At 41.0% G+C, this 23,387-nt stretch overlaps 1 protein-coding gene across 1 annotated transcript; it reads left to right on the top strand.

Annotated features, from left to right (window-relative positions):
- Positions 1-418: 418 nt before the first annotated feature.
- stx3b (syntaxin 3b) lies at positions 419-22,809 on the top strand (the record flags this gene model as incomplete). The annotated part of the gene is made up of 11 exons (XM_080841026.1): positions 419-448; positions 9,340-9,417; positions 13,619-13,718; positions 14,039-14,113; positions 14,765-14,835; positions 15,180-15,288; positions 15,930-16,003; positions 16,377-16,511; positions 17,317-17,427; positions 17,944-18,054; positions 22,732-22,809. 11 exons carry the CDS (start codon positions 419-421, stop codon positions 22,807-22,809), a joined length of 972 nt encoding a protein of 323 aa, XP_080697152.1.
- Positions 22,810-23,387: the final 578 nt, after the last annotated feature.

Genomic DNA, 23,387 nt, shown 5'->3' with positions numbered 1-23,387 from the left:
CTGAGCATGCGTTAACTGAAAAGTGCGTTTTAGAATGATTACTGCGAAAAAGATAGGGAGGGAGAGAACGGGGGAGATTAAGCGGACTGCACACAACTGCTGTCTTAATCCCCTGAGCGGATAGATTTAGCAAAAAAGGAAAAACGGCCTTGGAACGCAGCAGCCATATTGTATGGAATACTCTTTGGAATATTTTGTTCCCAGTTTTATGTCTGAAGCTCATGCTCAATCTTCAACCACGGAGTCTTGGGGAAGATAGTTTAACAACTGGCAGCGGGACCTGTTACCGCTAGCTATTAAACTGGCTGTGGATTTCAGCGTAGCATCTGGATACTGATATCGCGTATATTTTGGTATCAGACACTGCCTCTCAGTTTTTATTTTTATTTATATTTTAGCGTAGTTGGTTGTTTTAGACATGAAGGACCGACTGGAGCAACTCAAAGCGGTGAGTTAACAACCATGCATTGTCACTGGACAGTCATGGTCTTTTGAAAATATACATTCTTTTAACGTTCTTTCAACATTCTTTCAGGTGCTTTCTCTTGCACTGTTTTATTTGAACATAATTCGTGAACTGTTAAAGAAGTCAAGGAGTCCTGTGCTTTCAGCCTGACTTAAACTTAATCTTTACGACTTTAGCGAGACCCAGAAGTTAAATTACGTCATTCTCAGACCGATAGGTTGACCTTGGCAAGTTGGAAAAGCAACTCGGGAGTGTTTGAACTGAGAACGCGATTTCTTAGGTTCCAACTGTTATGTTTAGGATTCGAACAGCCTACGATTTAAACAGCCCTCATAAACGTTTCGTTTCCTAAGGAGATGGCAACGTGTCTGACTTCCACAAGGCATCGGGAAGTATGTTTTAGTTACAGAATAAACGTTGTAGGTGCCTGCTCAGCTGTCCAGTGGAACGGAACCTCTGGATCGAGAGTCGCGCGCAGACAGATGATTCTCTCAGCTCATCCCGTGGATGATTGTTGCAGTCGGTGGGGGGGATGGGGCAGGATGGGGATCTCGTGAGCAGGATATTGTGAAATCTCATTCCCGAGTTTTTCTGCCAGTCTGTCGTAGATTCATCACAGACTGAATCCATTGCAGAAATGTAGTGCTGTTTGTATGTGTGTGAACTCCTAAGCCTAAAGTCCCTCTGTGACATTTGCTGCTCTGCCCTTTGTGTTGAAGGGCAGAGCAGATGAAGGGTTATGAGCTCCCGTGATCAGCTGTAGATGAAAGGTAGGATGTCAACTGAAAGAACCAGGATGCAGAGAGATTATTGCTGGGAGAGTCAGTAGCTACACACACACACACACACACACACACACACACACACATTCTCTCTCTCTCTCTCACACACACACACACACAGGCTTTGAACTAGTCTTACGCAGCCTGTATTTATTACCATAGTGACAAATAATTGACTGTGGGTTTTTCCTTACCTGAAGCCAAAAGCCAAAGGTAAACTGGGGAGGGGAAGTGTGTATCAGCACAGTGACACCCTTTTAAAGAATATTGTCAGTCAGACCCAGTTCACCACAGCACAGACTTGAGTCACATACATGCAGTCACTGAACAATACAAAGTCAAGTGTTAAAGATGTGGTTGTTAAATTGGTTAATTGTTGAAAATGTTTTCACATATATTCGAGTTTTCAGTAAATATATTTAAAAGTATTCATGTAGTTGATGTATGTAGAGACTGTACATTATTATTTCCCTCCACGCTTTTGAAGATAGCAGGTGTACTGTACGGGTGTATTCTTCAGTATCATCGCTCCATTTAGTTTGATTGCCAAACAAACAATCGAGATACACGTCACTCGAGCAGCTGACTCTTAATCCACACCTGCATGGTTGTTATGGAACCTGTTTTGACTCCTGTTTGTCTTTGTTGGAGGAGGGTTTGAAACACCGTGCACAGCTGCACCTGCCCCCCCCCCCCCCATCCCTCCCTCCCTCCCAACACCCCAACCCCCCCTCTTGTTCAATGTTTAACTTGCTGGTGGGGCAAGATATTTAGTTTCCTAGTGTTTCTTAAGGTTCTAGAAGGAGCGCACACACACATTCGCAAACTCGCACGCACACACACACACACGCACACACACACCCCTACTGTGCCTGTGTCTGAGCAGGTTTTAGCTTTCAGCAGATTTGTTGCATAGCGATGAGGGGAGGATAGGTGCTGAATGTGGATATGAGGGGAGGATAGTCAGTGCTTCTGTTTTTTTGCTTCACTTTGTTTTGTTTGAACAGGCCAACATTCAGGTACAGTGTAAAGATAGATAGATAGATAGATGGATACTTTATTGATCCCGAGGGAAATTAAGGTCATCCAGTAGCTTATACACTTAACTTAACTCACAAACATCCATACATGAATCACAATAAAAACAATACATATAGGGAGAACATGTACACAGGGAGTGAGGTGTTTACAGGTACAGGATAAATGTGGCCCTATATAACAGTGTGCATTACTTGTGACAGTGTTGAAAGTAGTAGAGAGTAGTGCAAGGAGTACAAAGAGTGTTCATGTGCATGTGTGGATAGTACAAAAATAAAGTACTGTGCTTGTGTGTGTGAGGATAGTGCAAAGTGATATAAATAGTAAAGTAAAAGTTAAGTCTGTCCAAGGGGCTAGTATAGCCAGTAAAAGGATGGGCAGTGGGATGGAATATAGTGAGGTGAGAAGAGGAGGCAGACTGAGGTAGACTCATGCAGAGAAGTCCATCTCCCTCCCCCTCCCCTTCTGCGTGGCGTTGTAAAGCTGTATGGCCCTGGGCCCTATTCCTCAGCCTGTCCGATGAGCATGACAGTGACAGGAGTCTGCCACTGAAAATGCTCCTCTGTCCATTGAAAGTACTGTACAGTGGGTGGTGGTCATTGTCCAAGATGGTCAGCAGCCTACTCAGGGTCCTTCTCTCTGCCACTGTTGTTAGGCAGTCCAGTTCGGTGCCAACAACAGCTCCTGCCTTTCTCATCAGCCTGTCTAGTCGCCCTACATCCCTGTTCTTTATGCTGCCTCCCCAGCACACCACAGCATAAAAAAGGACGCTGGCAACAACAGACTGGTAAAACATGCGCAGGAGTTTGTTGGAGACATTGAAGGACCTCAGCCTCCTCAGGAAGTAGAGTCGGCTCTGACCCTTCTTGTAGATGGCGTCTATGTTGGCTGCTGTTTATTGTCCAGATGAACTCCTTAGTACTTGTAGGTGCTGACCACCTCCACACTGACACCCTCTATGGAGATTGGTAGCAGAGGGGGCTGAGACCTCCTAAAATCCACCACCATCTCCTTGGTCTTGGAGGTGTTCAGCTGCAGGTGGTTATGCCTACACCACTGCACAAAGTTGTCCAACAGGCTCCTGTACTCACCCTCCTGTCCATCCTTGATACACCCCACAACAGCAGAGTCATCAGAGAACTTCTGGATGTGGCACGACTCTGTGTTGTAGATGAAGCAGTTTCTGGTGGATATTATACTTTCCAGGAGTTGGTTATAATACTTTTAACTGGTAATAGTATAGTGCAACATCACCAATTTTCCATAGATGAAATGTCAGGTTTCTGTTTATCAATTGCATGTACTTGTTTAGAGGGAATTGTTTGAGTAGCCAAAAAACTACATGGAATTAGTGTATGTGCAAAAGTAAGAAAACCCCCAGCTGCATTGGTAAAGTCAAGCAGGTAACAGATTCGGTGAAACATGTCTATTCAATTTTTGTCTGATTGTAGACGCATGATCATTTACCCCAGATGCTGCCAGAGAGGTCCGCAACTCTTTAGAGGTGATGTGTGGGTTGGCTGTTACCTGATTTATTATTCTTCTGGTACTTCTTGGTGATGGGCGTCCACTTCTAGGCAGAGATGCGGTCATGTTGAATGCCACATCTCTCCATTTTTAAATGATTTGTCTTACAGTGGATGGATGGAACTGGATTCTTTTGGGCATAGTCTTATAGCTTTCCCAAGACTGATGGGCTGTCAGTACCTTCTTCCTGATGTCCTCGGATATCTCCTTTCCTCTCGGCATTGTTGATCTGTTTGGGTACACCTTGGCACTACAGTAGTTTGGTTGCTTTCCTCACTCTTTTAATCTGTGTTGCCCAACCCTTTTCCTAAGGATGTCTCAGTTGATTGGTTTGCTTAATTGACTAATTAAGCACCCAAATATGTTTCACCGAATCTGTTACCTGCTTGCCTTTACCAATGCAGCTGGGGGTTCACTTACTTTTGCACATACACTATTTCCATGTTTCATGTAGTTTTTTGGCTACTCAAACAATTCCCTCAAACAAGCTCAAGAGGTTCACATACTTTCAAGTGGCACTGTACATCTTGTGTGTTGTGTTCAGTTCTTCGTCAGGTTGTTTTCACAGATCATGACAGTCACACATTTATTTTCACAAAGGAAGCGTCTCAGCTTTGTGTGGTTAAACTGTCAAACAGTCGATCTGTCATTATGTCTCTGTCCCTCCCCTCTTCTTTCTCTCCCTTAACTAAATGATGGAAACACTAAGAGCTGTAAATGTTATCTCGCTGACTCAGACCTTCCAGCTCGGTGCAGCTGTGTGTTGTCCTTCTGGCTCAGAAGGTCTCCCTATACCTGGTTAAAGCCAAAGAGCGTGCAAAAAAGAGCGTGGGAAAGCCTCACAGGCAAATAACAAACACACATTTGGTAGTCAAATTAATGCCGTGCCTGGCCCAGCACTGGACATAGGGGACATGGGGAATAGGAAAGGGACGTCATGTTTAATATTCATAAGAATTGTCCGCAAAGGATGGATGGCTAGCTTCTTAAGGCTTAAAAAAAAAAAAAAACTGAACTGATGTGCATGTGTCTCTGAAATGACAACATCCTTTGTGGTTTCAACAGGATGGTTTAACCCACACGAAATGCATCGCCTTTTATTCTGGCTGCAGGCTAGAAGTTATATACAAGCAGCGTGGTAAAAGAATCGTATTACAGCCAAGGAAGCCCCGTTGCAGTCATGGTTCTGATTACAGAGCAGAATATATTTTTTTTTACTTTGTCTGTATTGGAAGTAGGACACAAACATAATATGCATACAGTAACAGAAATATCTTACAAACAAACATCGGAAAATAGGTTAACAGAAATAAATACATTTAAAAAATAAATAAAAATAAGGGTGAACCTGGGCCTCGTTTCCCGATAACGACGTATTTTAACGGCCTACGTGGATTTTTAAGACATAGTAGACTCAATAAAACGTTCTACTTACGAGCGTTTCCCGAACATCATCTTAAAGTCAGGTGCACGAGCGCAACGTGCACGAGTTCTTAAGTATCTCTTAGGAGCTGTTTACGTCACGTTAACCTGTTTACGTTAATTGCTGTGAAATTAGCTAGCCTATGCGTGCATCGAACGTGCACTGTGCACTGAATTCGGGGCGGGGATAGTAACGCCATCTCCAGCAGAGTATTTAAACTGTGTTCCCATTGTAAGGACATTTATTGCGATCTGTCTGAGAGTCATACAGTACAGTAGGCTACATACATTCAATAAAATGAACCTACATTTGAGTCCAACTGCATGACCATTCTTACCCTACACTTACCCTTACAATAAAGAAGTGATCCTATTTCAACCATAACTTCATTTTAAATAATTTCTTTCTTTATGACATTTAGTTTATAGTTTAGACAGCAACGTTGACATCTATATTCAACTGCATCAACTACATAATCTCAAACTTTATTTGTTGGTAACTCTCCAAAAAAGCTACCTTTAACACATTTCTTAATGAAAAGGAAACATGCATCACAATAATACTTCAGTGTAACCTGTACCTATGTGGAGTGCAAATATGTCTTGCCATTACACTACCCAACAGCTCTACGTCTGCTAACACTACAGAATGCATAATTCCTACGGGCACTGCACTAGTTTTGTATAGCGGCTAATCTTTATTTTCAAATACTCAATATTCTTTATTTCTATTTTGATGGGAATAGGCAGGTGAAACAATGACATTCTCATGATGTGCTATACACAGAAACATCGTTTGGATTTCTTCTATAATAGGCCGAACGACGCCCCTGGATGAGGTGTCGAGGGGGTTGAAGCGTACGTCATGCGTGACTGTATGAGCTATGAAACTAGCGATTTAAAAAAAGTTTCAATGAAGAACATGGTTGCAAATATATATGTATACAACTGTGTAGAGCACGAAACAAGCAGCTAGCTAGAAAGCTACCATATAAGCCAATGGAGTGGTGGCATAAGCGCTAATTGTGCCTTAAAACTACTGTTTGAAAGCTTCAGTTAAGACCTACATACTCTGCATCGGTCGCGTAGCACATTTCAGATCAAACCGAGTCATTATAAACATATAAAAAGTTGTGTAGATAGCTTTATTAATGTAAAATATTCCTCACTTCAAGTAGCCATGTTTTTTTTTTTTAATTCCCCTTTCTTCCGAACGACGGCTGAACGACGCCCCTGGTGGATGGCATCGCTAAGTGTGAAGTTAAGTGTGAAGTTAAGTGTGAAGTTCGCTAAGTGTGAAGTTACTACTGGTCCTGACCACACGTAGAATTCTTCTCAGCGAAAGAACAATTGAAGCTAAGTGCGACGTCGGGAAACTGCTCTGCAACGTAGGATCCCTCTTACGACCGATTTCAAGTGCTTTTTCGCGTTCGGGAAACGAGGCCCTGGCCTTTAACAGCAGGAGACTTTACAGGAGCCATATTTTGAATATATGAGTCCTTTAATATATAATATAACTATTAATATTCTATAATAAAGTTTATATTTTATTGTATTATGGAGTGAGAGATTTAAATAATATTCTAGCAGCTATAGGGAGTCAGTGAAGGATGACCAGCAGAGGACTAAGATGAGAGTTCTCTTTACCAGCTTTACATTAAAGCAACACTACGCAACAATTTGACACTTTTTGAGGTATGGTTTTGTAATCTAGTTTTGGTAGCATCCTCAAATTCCTTTTGATAGCATATGGTCATGTGAAGGACAGATAAACACCTCTGTCTTTCCCACTGCCTTTGCCATCCAGTAATTACAGAACTACATAGTGCATATCACATATTCAGTCAGTTAAAAGTCAGAGATATGCGATATGCACTATGTAGTTCTGTGTTTCCTGGCTGGAACACCTTGCAAAAATGGAAGAAAAGCTTTCACAGCATGACATTGCCAGCTATACTGCCAAAAGACACCAGTTAGTGTGTTGGCAAGCTTCTATCAGAGTCAGCTGGGCTGTTGGTTGTGTATGCCAGGTTTTTGCATTCCTTTTAGAATGCTAGTTTTGGAACAGAACTCCTTATTGCTGCTTTAACATTCAGTATGTTCATGATGTACTATATGTATTTAAGGATCTTTTCAGAAGGTAGGTTTACCATGTGACTAGCGTTTTTTTATGGCAGCTGAACACAGACAAAGCTAGTAACTTTGGAAGTAAACTTGTTTACCCTTGCTCTGGTACAAGAGAGTACCACAGAATGGCCACAGAATGACCACAGAATGACGTTAACGACTGGCAGGGCCCTAAAGCAGGTCAGCTGATTTTAGTGATTAGAGTGTCAAAGAACTCAAAAAGTGAGCTCAGATGATTGAAACCTTTTTGAGAACGAGCATGAAAACAGCTGAGGTAGTGGAATGGTGGAATGGCCTTGCAATAAACATGTGCAATCTGAGGAATGCTTGCAGTGGGGGAATCTGTATTCTGTGTGCTTATATCAACCTTAGCAGTCATCATCATAAGTATGTTATGCTCCAGAAATAATTGTGAAGATATCCAAGTATGTAGTACATTTACTAACTATATGTATTTAAGTTTGTATTTTGCCACTCTTGTGCACACCAGTGGCGGCTGGTGGTTTTTAAAGTGAGGGAGGAAGAACTGTGCACCTGGTTGCCATTGGCCTGCTTATTCCGTTGGTGGCATAAGTATGTGAGATACAAGTTGTTTCAGGGTGTTTTTGTGGCCTACAGTACTACAAAATAGCAGGCAGGGATACAATTGATACAAAGCCACCAGTGTGACACCATTGTACTTACAGTAAAAAGCTGGTGGGCAGCATGTCTTTGGACTAGACAAGGCCAGAAGGAAAGGATGCAAAGCCAATAAGTCAAATAAGGCCTACTCTTGATTTGAAAAACTAAATTCGAAATGTTGGGCCTACCATTTGGCCTATTTTGCCCCTTAGTTACTAAAGCTATTAAGGTTATTATTTGACACAAGACCAAAAGTGATGCCATTTAAAATGCATCATGCACTGAATCATTCACTAACATCCTTTCCACAATATTAAACAACAAGTAACAAAGGCAACAAGTAAGAGAACATTATTTTCAGAACTATTAACATTAACATCAGATTATGCCAGATTATTACAGCTATCACTCAAAGTAGCCTAGTATGAGGCCAATGCCCAAATTACAAGTAGGCTAATTACGAAACACATTGCGTTCTGAAACATTCATAAACAATTTCCATTCAGAATTTCAGCTGAACATGAACAGTCAGACTAACAATAGGCGTATGAACGATTTAAACAAAACGGTACAGCCGATTGTTTTTTTATGGTACCAGTGAGCTATAAGTATTTCGCCTACCAGTTAGCATTATACGGCAGCGGTTTTACGTTTAGTGACATGGATTTTTGGAACAGGTTTCCCTGTTGTTTTGATACTAACCTTCTCTCTGTAGCTCAATGAATGAAACGGTTTGTTCAATAAAACATGAACAATATCTTCGTTCTCCATTGCACGTACTCTTTATTTGCAATCTTTCTACAACAATCTTTAAGGGTGACATGTTATCGATAATATCCTTCTGCAGAATGGTTGAAGAGGGGAACTTCTTTCGCTATTAATGTCGAATCCCCTCCCTCCAACGCCAAATCCGTTGTTTATTGGTTAAGCGATGTTGGCGCAGACTCAGACGCTAGGGAGGTCTTTCCTCCCCTGGGCAATGTAAGTCAATGAGCCCCAAGAACCGCCAGTATCAGAGACAGATTCCATTGATTTCAATGGGAGCCAAAGGGAGGACGTCCTCCGTGCAGTAATTTCTTGTTACGATAGGGGGTGCTAATGTTATTTTAACTCAGGGAAACAAATTATAATATGCATAGTATTAAATACTGATATCAAACTGCATTTTTAAAGGAGTTTAGTCAGTTCAATTTCAAAAATACATTCTCAAAAAGTTTGGGGAGGTTCTTCCTCCGTTTCCTCAATGGAAGAACCTCCTCTGGTGCACACTTGTCCCTAGCTCACACTTGGTCCTAGGAGAAACAAAATGAAGAGAGTAAAGTATGGTAAACTGTGTGTTTCTCTTTTTCTCCCCAGACGTTAGACACTGACGATGCTGACGATGTGGAGATTGCTGTGGACAATGCAGCATTTATGGACGAGTTCTTTGTCCAGGTTTGTGTCTGTGTGTTTTTGTGGGACAATATTACCCTCCCTGTTTTTTTTGTGGCTGTAATCATTTTAAAATGCAATATTACATTAATTAATAACATGAATTGTTTCTTCTGAGTGAGGGCCACTGATCATGATACTCGGTAGACCGCAGTAAACTAGGTGACTACAAGGGATAAACCCCTAGGTGTTCCATTTTCATTTCTATGCAAACACCCGCAGTTTACTCTATGTAGCGCCAATAGCATTTGAAACGGTACAATGCGCTTTCCAGAGCCCAGAGCCTGACTCCCCTAGAGTAAGCACTAAGATGACGGTGGCAAAGAAACAAAGAAATACCTTTTAACTGACTGAAACCAGAAGCTTGAGTTAAACTGTAAGACATGCACATTCACTGTACATATTTTGAAAAACACTGGTTTATACCATTTCATTTGTATTTCAGTCTCAAAGCGCTGGGTATACTCAGTGACCCAAATCAATTCCTGCTTGGGTTTCATATTGCTACAGTAAATATTGTTAACCAGCACAAAGTCAGCCAGCTTCAAGAATCTGCAAAATATGTATTTTACTAGAGCAGAACCCAGCTCATAAGGGGGGATCCATCTGCTTGGGGCCAGACGATTATAGAGATGGAAAAAGAGAAGGGGGAGGGGGGTGTAAGGGAAGGGAGGTGAGGAGGAGAATCAGAAGGAAGTAGATTTATTCATACACGCATCAGGATAAAACACATTATACATGCTGCATATAAGCATGATATGTAGATCTACGAGATTCCATGATGCATATTAATGCAAGATTGATAGTGGATAGAAATGAAGAGAGCCAATATTGAAAGTTTTGGTTGTAGAACAGTTGAGTGGGTATACAGTGTGCCCATAAGGTTACTGTTATAAGAAAAAGCAGAGCAATAAAGCAGAAAACTCTATGATGGCATTCAGTCATATTACGGCTAAATAGGCCTGGCACACTATATGACAATAAGATGTATCTAAAGCAGAGTTGAACAAGTTAGAACAGTTTAGAACAGTTTGGAACAGTTTGGAACAGTAGAACAGTAGAAGAGTTTGGAATAGTTTGAAACAGTAGAATAGTTTGGAACAGTAGAACAGTTTGCGACAGTAGAACAGTTTGGAATGGTTTGAAACAGTAAAATAGTTTGGAACAGTTTGGAACAGTAGAACAATTTAGAACAGTTTGGAACAGTTTGGAACAGTAGAAAAATTTGGAACAGTAGAACAGTTTGGAACAGTTTGGAACAGTAGAACAGTTTGGAACAGTTTGGAACAGTTTGGAACAGTAGAACAGTTTGGAACAGTTTGGAACAGTAGAACAGTTTGGAACAGTAGAACTGTTTGGAACAGTAGAACAGTTTGTTCAGATAGGCGGCTATGAGTAGAGGGTTTCTGCAGGTGGATCAGGTTGATAGACTGCAGTAGCATCCCACAGTGGATACAGGTTGGAGAGTGAGAGGAAGACAAGGGAGTAAGTGAGCAAACAGACTTAGGCTGCCTTATATGCGTCTATGTAATTATAGGTTATGGTGAAGAGGATAAATGTTATCACTGCCATCAGCATTTGCAGTCAAATGGCCGACCGTTCTTAACAATGCTCCGCCCGGAAGTGCCGGAAGGAGAGGGTGCCCGGTATGGGAAGTATATTGCGATGGGTGTCATATCTTGATGCATTATTCCTAACTTTAAGATGCACTAAAGAGGAATGGTTTTAGTGTAGACTTAAAGATGGCAAGGGTGTCTGCTTCTCTGATAGGGAGATAGGAAGATCTTTCCACAGGATTCCACGCAATAGCAACAGGCTGGGCGTCTTTTGTGCTTTCGGAAATAAGACTGTCTATTTAAAAATAAATAAATAATGTAAAACTATAAATTAAAGTCCTTAAACAGAGACCAGTGACAATAAATTGCTGTGCTATATTAAGAAATACGGTCTTTTAAAATCGGACATCACAAAGTTTAAATGTATGTACTTTACATGTATTGACTGTGTTTGTTATGTGAATCAGGCTTTTGTAATCCTTGTTGTTCATGACATTGAGGATCATGTTAATAACCATTTAATACATTTATTAACAGCCCCTCTTATGCGGGTATGAGAATATCCTGCTCTGAAACATTTTTTATTTCTTGATATGACTCAATAGGACATGTATGGAAGCCCATTTCCGCCAGTAAAAGAAAAAAAAGGTGGTCACAAAAAGTCATAATTATGAGATAGAAAGTCATAATTATGAGATAGAAAGTCAAAATTATGAGATAAAAAGTCATAATTATGAGATAAAAAGTCAAAATTATGAGATAGAAAGTCATAATTATGAGATAAAAAGTCATAATTATGAGATAAAAAGTCAAAATTATGAGATAGAAAGTCATAATTATGAGATAAAAAGTCATAATTATGAGATAAAAAGTCATAATTATGAGATAAAAAGTCAAAATTATGAGATAGAAAGTCATAATTATGAGATAAAAAGTCATAATTATGAGATAGAAAGTCATAATTATGAGATAGAAAGTCATAATTATGAGATAAAAAGTCATAATTATGAGATAGAAAGTCATAATAATGAGAAACAAAGTAAGCATGCTTCACTTTGGCTTGAGTCTGATACAAAAATGGAGTACATTGAGGACTACTTTAAACGTGGCTTTACCACAAATGAAATGCTTGATTTGCTTGCTATTTCGCATGGAGTTGTATTACTAAGCAAGCGTACTCTTGAGAGGTTTTTAAGCAAGAAGAAGTTATGGCGACGGAAAAATAAAACCGATGTGGCTGAGGTGGCAGCATTCATTGATCAGCCACCAGCGTTCAATTCGCTGGTTTGCAGTACTAGGACCTAAGGTTACGCTGTCTGTATCTGAGAGGAAGCTCTGCATATCAGCTACATGCCCATTTTCTGTCCCCAAATCAAGTCTAATTCTGGAAGGGCATCCACCAGCGTGGATCACAGCATCCATAAAGTATTCAGCGATGACCTTCGGATCATTGTTTGTTTTATAGGCTTCAACCCATATCATCTTTCTTGAAAATCTGTCTATGCATCCGCTGATTGCAATTCCAAATGGTTTAAGCTTATCGTAGCCATCAATGTGCCAGACGTAGTTTGGACCACAGCTGTGGTAAACACGCCGTCGTAGTCTGTTTCTTGATCTCAGATCAACACCTTCACCATCTAGTAATCGTAACAATATTCGAACAGTCTCTCTGTCCGTCACAATTCCATTTAACCAACACTTTTGGTGCATCCATCGGTACCCATGACACTGACCAGATGTTTGCAGCTGCTGTTCAATGAATGCTGCCACCTCAGCCACATCGGTTTTATTTTTCCGTCGCCATAACTTCTTCTTGCTTAAAAACCTCTCAAGAGTACGCTTGCTTAATACAACTCCATGCGAAACAGCAAGCAAATCAAGCATTTCATTTGTGGTAAAGCCACGTTTAAAGTAGTCCTCAATGTACTCCATTTTTGTATCAGACTCAAGCCAAAGTGATTTTGACTGGTCTTATCTAGGCATGCTTACTTTGTTTCTCATTATTATGACTTTCTATCTCATAATTTTGACTTTTTATCTCATAATTATGACTTTCCTATCTCATAATTATGACTTTTTATCTCATAATTATGACTTTTTATCTCATAATTTTGACTTTCTATCTCATAATTATGACTTTCTATCTCATAATTATGACTTTTTATCTCATAATTTTGACTTTCTATCTCATAATTATGACTTTTTATCTCATAATTATGACTTTTTATCTCATAATTTTGACTTTCTATCTCATAATTATGACTTTTTATCGCATAATTATGACTTTTTGTGACCACCTTTTTTTTCTTTTACTGGCGGAAATGGGCTTCCATAGACATGACTGTTGTGTTCACATCCTATAAATTGCACAATAAACATAATTAGTGTCACATCTTTTTATATGAGACACCTGATATGACTTGTGGATGTATTCTTAAGCTATGCAGATATGAGTGTCTTGTATTGTATCTTGAGCCACATTGTGGAATGGTGTCACAAGTAAATATGTGATTCTCTCCACCCTTACAAACGTCACTAATTTTATGTTTCAGATTGAAGACATCAGGAGTAGCATTGACAAGATTGATTTTATGTTTCAGATTGAAGACATCAGGAGTAGCATTGACAAGATTGATTTTATGTTTCAGATTGAAGACATCAGGACAAGCATTGACAAGATTGATGAACATGTGGTTGAAGTGAAGAAGCTCTACTCAGTTATTCTCTCTGCACCTACATCGGAGCAGAGTAAGACACGCACATACACTCTGTACATTTTGAAAAACAACCGATACTGTATTTCAGTCTCAAAGCGCTGGGTATACTCAGTGACCCAAATCAATTCCTGCTTGGGTTTCATATTGCTACTGTAAATATTATTAACTAGTACAAAGTCAGCCAGCTTCAAGCATCTGCAGGCATTCTGTGTTAGTAGGAATTTGCTTGCGGAGGATTTGCGAAATAATATTTATTTAACTAACAATGTAGGCATATCTATAAAGCTAATGTTAACACACTGGGTGCACACTGTGTTTGACTTTCACGTCGTCTCTCCCTCTCCCCTCCAGAAACACAAGATGACCTTGAGGCTATCACCAACGACATTAAAAAGATGGCTAATAATGCACGAAACAAACTCAAGAGTAAGAACACCCCACCCCCCTCCCATTCACACACTCACAGACAGACAGACACACACACACACACACACACACACACACATCTAAATGAAGGAGGTTTCACTGGAACAGCATACAACCTCGACCCAAATCCTAAGACCACATTCCACATCCTTTACTACAGAATATCTCAAAATAAGTCAACAGGTCAATAGGTCATTGTCATCATCATTCAAAGATCAGTATCATATGTACACAAACGTCAGGAGAAGAGCCCGAGGCGTAGAGCACCCATTACATCATCCACTCTACAGACAATAACAGCGGCATCAAGTGTTATGTATAGCACAGGCAGTACACAAGTGGAGATGCCAACAATATCGACACAAGTTCATAGAAGTTTTTACAAAGCTTTCAAATTCAGTTTGAGAATCCTTGAGAAGCACTGTTAAAAGTGGCCTTCACCACATTTGAATCGCTGGTAAAGAAGACGGACTGATGTATAGGAAGTATATTGCGACAGGTGTCATGAATGAACATGGACTGATCAACTGAAAGAGTTTTAAAGTTATATGAAGAGTTATATAGGCTACTGTGTACATTGTATATAGTGTGTAACTTTTAAAATTTAAACTTGGACATGGACTCTTATCTTTTTATTCTTTATTTCTTCAGCCATTGAGAGAAATTTGGAGACGGAGCAGGAAGAAAGAGTCTCTGCTGACATGAGGATACGCAAGTCACAGGTGGGCAGGTGGCACCCACACACACACACACACACACCCTTATCTCCTCCATAAAAGTGTCACATAGATCCAGAGTAATGTGAACCCCCTGTCCCACATAACTAATATTTAATGTTTAATAATTGACAATTAACCTGTTATATGTTTATATACCACCTTGTTACCATCTATAACTTTTTTTTTTTTAATTATTATTTATTTATGTTAATTGTGATTTACAAGTCCCAGGTGGGGAGCTGGCACCCTTATCTCCTCCATAAAAGTGTCAGATAGATTGACGTCAATGGACTGGCCAGTAAGCCTGCCCTTTCTCACGTCTAACCATGCCTCTAACGTCTTTGCAGCATGCTGTGCTCTCACGGAAGTTTGTCGAGGTTATGACCAAGTACAACGAGGCTCAGGTGGACTTCAGAGAGAGGAGTAAAGGACGTATCCAGAGGCAGCTAGAGATTAGTGTGTATACACACACACACACACACACACACACACACGCACACACACATACTGTATGTGTGAACACATACACACTATATATATAGTGCATGTATTTATATTTCTTTGCATGAAAGCATAAGCTCATATGCTCAACATGGAAGCACTCATCCCCAAGGTAACATGGTTGTGGACAGAGGAACAATGTTCAGCTTTATCAGTGATGCGTTTCCTGCTTCCTTATTTTCTTATTCTCACTTCCCTTTCACCATCACTGCACACACTCTCTCTCTCTTCTCTCTGTCCCTCTCTCTCTATCTCTCCCTCTCTCTTTCTCTTTCTCTCTCTTTCACTTTCTTTCTTTCTTTCTTTCTGTCTCTCTCTTCCTCATACTCTTACTCTCTCTCCCTCTCTCTCTCTCCCTCTCTCATCCTCTATCCCCCTCCCTCCCTCTCTTTCTCTCTCTCTCTTTCTTTCTCTCTCCTTCTCTGTCTCTTTCCTTGTTTCTTTCTCTCTCCCTCTATATCCCTCCCTCTCTCTCTCCTCTCTCTTTCTTTCTCTCTCCTTCTCTCTCTCTTTCCTTCTTTCTTTCTTTCTCTCTCTCTTTCTCTCTCTCTCACTTTCTCTCCCTCTCTCTCTCTCTCTCTCTCTCTCTCTCACAGCTGGTAAAGCCACAACTGATGATGAGTTGGAGGAGATGTTAGAGAGTGGAAATGCAGCCGTCTTCACAGCAGGGGTAAAGCTTTGATTTGATTGGTTTATTTGGGAGTGCAGTGTGTGAATTTGAGTGTGTCAAATTCAAGATGTCATTCAAAGCACCATGGCCAAATCCATACTTGATATAATGTTTGTGGTTATCAAGCACGTAGGAAGTCATCATTTTATTTATTATTCCACAGATGTATCCCCTTTCTTGAAACAAATATTGAGTGCCATCTTTTTTCACGATTGCTACCATTTCAAAATTAACTGCCAGAGAGCAGTGGGTCAGTGGTGGGACTGTGATTGTCTGCGTTTGGCCCTTTCATAGCTACAGTACTGTATGTGCACCTGTATTTTAAACTTTCTCTCTCTCTCTCTCTCTCTCTCTCTCTCTCTGTGGTGTGTAGATCATGGACTCCACCATGTCCAAGCAGGCTTTGAGTGAGATTGAGGCGCGTCATAAGGACATTGTGCGTCTGGAGAGCAGCATTAAGGAGCTGCACGACATGTTTGTGGACATCGCCATGCTAGTCGAGAGTCAGGTACACTCACCTTTTCATCCCTCCTTCCTCCCCAGTCGTCTCCACATTCATCCATTTGTTCTTCATCAATCAGTCTGTCTGCATTTGTATCTCTCTTCTTCTATTTTCCCTCCTCATCTCTCTTCTTCTCTTTTCCCTCCTCTTCTCTCTTCTCTTCTCCTGCATTCCTTCCATTTAGTTTTTTCACACTGTCTTCACCTTCTTTTTTACTGTCCCATCCTGCACTCCAGCTGTAAACGTCTCCTTCTGTATTCTCTCTTTCTTTTTCTTCTTTCTGTGCTTCATCCCTCATTCCTCAGCTTTCTTCCTTCAAAGAGTGCTCCTCATCTCATCCCTCAGCCTCAGCTCATAGAGTGCTACTCATCCTATCTGTTGCATTGGCTGTGGCCTCCTGAGATTTCAAGAAACACTTGAAAGTGAGTGGTCAGATTGAAGACATGTTTTCTCTCTCTCTCTCTGTACTTATGCCATGTCAGTCCATTCGCCCTTTCATCGTAAACCTGTTGTCCATCAGTGTCATTGTACTATCAGGTTTACTGGTCAGTATTTGTCGACAATCTAAATACGACGAATGATCTAATTAGCTGTATGTTAATTGTTTCCATGCATTCTGAGGGAAAGTACATTGCAAGGTAAGGCTTCCAAACCAAACTAACAATTAGTCTTTCTGTGGGTTTTAATCGTTTATTTACATTTTGTGATTGTGACTGTGTATGTACAGTATGTATGCTTTCTTTATGGTATAGTACTCATGTACTGTGTGAATGCATTTGTGAATACTTACATTGAATCTGTGTATTTTCAGGGAGATACTGTAGACAATATTGAGGTGAATGTGACCAAATCTGTGGATCACATAGAAGTGGCCAAATCCGAGACCAAGAAGGCAATCAGGTATCAGAGCAAAGCTAGGAAGGTATGTGAACATCTCAGTATTTATCTGCATGTTTCTAGAGGAAGACATGCTATGTCACCTGACAATCTCTCTTCCTCTCTCTTGCACGTTCTCACCTTCCGACGGGTAACTTTTCAGCAGCTATGACTGCCATGACGGCAGCCATCACAGCTATGAACATTTAGGTGTATTTTCCTGCTTCTCACTTCTCTTTATTATACAGAAGCAGTAGTTCAGTCTTCAATAAATACACCTACATGAAGCTTCGCACACACACACACTGACAGAAGTATGTATGCAGAACAGGTAGTTGCATGTTTCCCCAAACTTTGCTGCTCCCCTACACTTCTTTATTGTGAAATGTTTCTTCTTTTTCTGGTTCTCCTGCTTTTCTCCTCTGTTTCTGTCTCTCTTGCTTTGGCCCTTTCTCTCTGCTCTCTCTCTGCTCTCTCTCTGGCCTCTCTCTGCCCTCTCTCTGCCCTCTCTCTCCTCTCTCTGCCCTCTCTCTCTGGCTGTGGGTGTGCGGGGCGTGGGCAGGGTGGCATCATCGACAGGATCGAGAGCAACATGGACCAGTCCGTGGGTTTCGTGGAGAGGGCCGTGGCCGACACCAAGAAGGCCGCCAAATACCAGCAGGAGGCGCGCCGTGTGAGTTGCTCAGTGGAGAACGGTTCCCTTGGAGACCAGCCCCTCGGTTCTCGTGGTTACACCGCCCCCTCGGTTCTTCCCTCAAAGACCCATCCCTTGGTTCCACCGTCAAAGACAAACCCCTCGGTTCTACCCTCAAAGACCCACCCCCCTTGGTTCTACCCTCAAAGACCCACCGCTCGGTTCCATCGTCAGAGACCCACCCCTGGGTTCTATCCTCAAAGACCCAACCCTCGGTTCTACCCTCAAAGACCCACCGCTAAGGCCCTCGTCGCTCCCTTTTCTTCTCACTCATCCCGCCTTCTCTTGTTTCACCAAACCTTTCCTTGGATTTCTTCTCCTCTCCTAATTGCCTGATCCTTGTTAGCAGGTTGGTGTTGCCCCCTTGTGGTGAGACCTAGTTACTACCCTTACACACATTTAACAGACATTATTACACGGCTCTTCTTAATGCTGTAGAATGCTTCATTCACTTGAATGGGGCTTCCCAACGTTCTGCGGTCAACTATTTTCCGATAACTGACCGTTGCTATGCAGTTAATGACCGCTGTCAAGGAAAGTGGCCTTTTTGCCTCTGATTCACATCTTTCGTAGCACTCCGCAAGTAGTACGGTAACTTATCAAGGGAGTTTCAGCGGACGGTTGAGCAGCTGTGTTCTAAAGAATGTTCATCTGTCTTTGAAGTTCAACGTCTTTGGCGAACTATTTCTCTGCTTTTTAACACTAGGCCTACGTATAGTAACAAAAACAAATACATTGTAAAAAGACACACTGTGTTAAGTAATTGTTTTAGTTTTAGCCGTATAATAAGCGGGATAATGTATAGAACGCCGGTCATTGTCGGGAAAATAAGCCCCTTCACGGTGAATCAACACCCCTCCGCTTCGCGTCGGGGTGCTGTTCGCCCTGTCGGGGCTTATTTTCCCGACAATGACCTGCGTTCTATACATTATCCCTTACTTCACAGTTACATACAGACAACTCCCACAGTTCCGCTGTCTTTGTCTTTCATTTTCATATGTTTGCTGTATGGGTGTGTTTGTTACAAGTATATCTCTGCGTGTTTGATGGACTGACTGACTTTATCATCCGATAAATAAGTCTGTCTCACAGTGTGACCTCAGAGGCACGGATGATGTTTTAAAGAACAAACATGTGGTTTGTTTTTACACAGCTACTGGAAATAACGACATTTGAGTTGGTGTGTTGTGTCTGTTTTGTGTCTTCCAGAAAACTATAATTATAGTGTGTGTTGTGCTGGTGATTCTGGCCATTATTGCGCTTATAATAGGCCTGTCTGTGGGTCTGAGAAGCGCCTAAGTACAGCTGACTGTTAAGTAAGTGTGTGACACGCCTGCTGTGTTCTCACGGGTGTGGGGTGTGTACAGTTGCTGGTAGTCAAGGCAATGGGTGTGGGGCGTGTAGAGTTGCTTTAAGTTCAGGCCACGGGTGTGCCTCTGTGTGGTAAAGGATTTGTGTTTGGAGTGGGATTGCATGTTCAGTGGTGTGTTGGCTTTGTGTGTGTGTGTGTGTGTGTGTGTGTGTGTGTGTGTGTGTGTGTGTGTTGCATATGTTATTTGCATGGGTTAAGGCTGCTTGGATCAACATGGTTATATGTGGTCCTGAGTTTACTTACTGTATTTGTCATCTTGTAGTTAGTCCTCTCATTGCACTTGGCGTTGTCTTTGTTATAGTCTATTTGCTTTGGGAATAAACTCTGCTGAATTTCTCCATATTTGCTCCACTCCCAGTGTATTGATGAATCATTGACTAATTGAGCGTCAGCTGTATTGATTAGCTGTCTTTGAAACAACTTGTAATCAACTAGCTATCACACAGGCATTATAAGTTCATCCAGTTATCTAGTAAGGATGCACCGATCCACTTTTTTCACCTCCGATACCGATACCGATATCTGAGGTTTAGTTTGGCCGATACCGATCCGATACCGATATAAAAAAACAGCGCGAAACTGGTAACTGTGTGTATGTGTGTGACCACACGTGCGAGAGGGAGAAATGAGGAGTGCATGACATGAGATCTTGTTGCATTTTTTGCTCATTTGCTACTTGATATCATGTCTAGTCATCACTATCAATCCATAACAAATAATCACAAATAATGTACGTTCTAACTAGCGCTAGTGTTCATATTAGTTAGCAATCATATATCCGCTAGCGCCAACTTTTACGTTACATTGTAGAGGCTCAGCATGGTGACCTGTTAATGTATTTGCTGGTTCTAGTCTGTTAAAAGACCCATGATTACATTCGATGCATGTGATCCTACATATGTGAGTGTCTGCAATGAGAATGGGGACTAATTAGCACTGCACTGAAATACTTTAATTGTTACAGTGTTATTGCTACACGATAACAATTACACAACTAATATAACTCAATACATATAATTGTGGACATTACACAAGGCAACATGAATCTCATTCATAGCTCATCCAGTCGAAATCTTAACAGGATGAACCCATCTTTATTAGAGCGAATCAACATCAGGACATCAGTTCAACTAAATCTCCGCTTAGCATGCTAATCGCTACTAATAGCAACGTGCACTCATAATACACTACCTATATAAACATTAAAAAAAAATATATATATATATATATTTTTTTTTAAATTGCCACCGATACCCGATCTAGAAATGTCTTCAATATCGGTACCGATACAAATATCGGATCGGTGCATCCCTATTATCTAGGTGGAGCAAACATGTTATCCCTTTTCTTCTGAGTCCCAGTTGGTGGACGATACAGGGAGCTCTGTGGCTGACGGTGTGTTCCTCTTCCTCCCCTCTATAGAAGATGATCATTATAGGCGTGGTCTGTGCCATGGTGGCTGTCATAATCATCATCATCATCATCACGCAGACCGTCTGAGGACAACCCCACCCTCATCATAATCATCACGCAGACCGTCTGAGGACGACCCCACCCTCATCATAATCATCACGCAGACCGTCTGAGGACGACCCCACCCTCCGTTCATCTCAGCAAGTCCCTCATCTCACCCTCACATCACTCCCCTGCATTCATAGGCTACAAAAGGAAGGAAACGGGAGCTCTGTCCCAGGCCTCGCCCCAGGCGTGTGTGTGTGTGTGTGTGTCAGGCTTCGCTCCAGGCATGACTCCTCCTCTCCCTCCATTAGTGACTGATGGAATGTCTGTAAGGTGAAGGGAACGTGTAGCTGCTATGGAAACCCGCTTTGAAGCTGCTCATGAACTTGAATAGAGGGGCATATGGTGGATGAATATGTTTTTAAAATGTCAACTGTCTTGCCCTAGACATCAGATGTGAAAATCGGATCATGAGTTAACAATAGAGTATTCAGTGTATTCAGTTATTTTGTCACCTGAGTTTAAAAAGAAAACTATAGATATCTTGTCCGCAAATCTTCAACCTTAGCTGTGACGACTCTCTTCACTAAACTCTTTTAAGTTTAAGCCAAAATGCCAAAGAAACATTTCACTTAATTTGAAAGAAGTTAAAAAAAAACGTTATATTTTAATTTTTTTAAAGTTTACTCCTTATTTAATACAATGAAAACTCCTTTAAACATTTCCAGACCAAAGGTGACCGGCTCACCGTTGTTGTCATTTTAGCAGGACCGTGGCAGCATACAAAAATGTTGTTCACTGACGTGATGTAAATTGGACAAAATGCCTCCAGGCTGCCACAGAAGCACAAGGTTGAGCCATAGATTTTTGGGAGTTAAGTGGTTTTCTTGCCAGATCGTATACTATTCTAAATATGTGATTTTAAATGTGAAACACATACTGTACACAGAGCATTCTGCTGCGTGACCTCTGTCCTTTAGATATCCTGAGATGAAGGTTGATTGGATTCTTGAGGAAGCTTTAATGACTAGCCTCCTAATACAGTTGGAGGTCTAAAGGTGATTCATTTCAAATGCCCTTGATTGGCACTGCAGAACCCAAAGGATGAATGAACCAATCATACTCCTGTCATATCCCTCTCAGCCATTCATAGACGAGGGATTTGTAAGATAATGAATGTGAGATTGAATGGATATTATTTTTCTGTGAATGCCAAAGATTTTATCTGAGTAATAAAAGATATTATATTTTTAAATTACTGACTTGTTTTTTGTCAAACCTTAAGCCTTGTGTCAGAATGGTTTAGAAAGTGCTTACATTTTTTTAATAAAAAAAATGATCTTGCTAGAGCGGGTGACAAATGTTATAATAATCTAGACATGAAAATTGTAAGAATGTGGTGTAGGGAAATAACATGTCAATCTCATTTTCCCTGTGCATGTGTGTGCAAAGTGCCATTCATCATGTCATATTACCCCACATCAAACCAGATGCATTCATATTGTAGATCCTGATCCCAGATAAGGAAGTGAAAACAAAAGGTGCGTGGTGTCCGTCTCCCTATCTCACACACTCACACTCACACACACACACACACACACACACTCTCTCTCACTCACACACACACACACACACACACACACCTGCATACAGCACACTGTACGCTCTCCTATCGGAACTTATCCTATTCACTCTCTCCTGATTTCCTCCCTCCTACCTTGATATGTGGAACTGGGAACTGAATCATATTGCCAATATCTTTCTTCTAATACAAAACTCATGCAAATGTCTTTGTGGATGTATGTCCTTCTCTTTTTTTCCTTTAGAAAAAAATGATGATTATGCTTTGTTGTTTAATTCTTGGGATTGTTGGCTTTGCCTATATCTACAGCTTCTTTTCATAAAGAGGAAACTACAGGTATTTAAGATACTTACATTTTGTATACAGCCTAATTACTTCTTCCATTATACAGTATGTTTTGAATGTTAATGATGACTAGATATTGCCTATTAAGCAATAAATGTCTGCAATTCGTTTGGTACTTATCCCCCCCCCCCCCTTCTGTCTCTCCAGGAAAGAAACAAATCGCTTGGTGTCTCCGTGATCTGTCAAGTCCAAATCACAACTTTCGTCCCCCAAATGTGTATAGTAACTGAGATGTTTGTAGTCTTGTGTTTGAATGAGATGGTTTGCCTGAAACCTTTTCTCAAATGTCGCCCTGAGGAGAACACCATAATTAGATTTTTTTTGTAAAGCATTCTTCAAACATAAAACATGTGCATCAGTTGTAGTATACAACATGCGCATTATTCGAACAACTATCAAAAAGGCCTACAATTTATAATTTCCCTTTGCTTGGTTAGCATCGATAGATTCCCGAAGAGTAGCCAACCCTAGCCTATATTCTACATGTGTGAATGTGTTGTGTCTGGTGCGTTTAACTGTAAGCAATCTATCGTCTGTACAGTCATACTTTGTTTG

This window comes from Sprattus sprattus (assembly GCF_963457725.1).
Source record: "Sprattus sprattus genome assembly, chromosome: 6".
Taxonomy (NCBI): domain Eukaryota; kingdom Metazoa; phylum Chordata; class Actinopteri; order Clupeiformes; family Clupeidae; genus Sprattus; species Sprattus sprattus.
The sequence above is the reverse complement of the archived record's forward strand: the minus strand, read 5'-3'. Positions and strand labels throughout refer to the sequence as shown.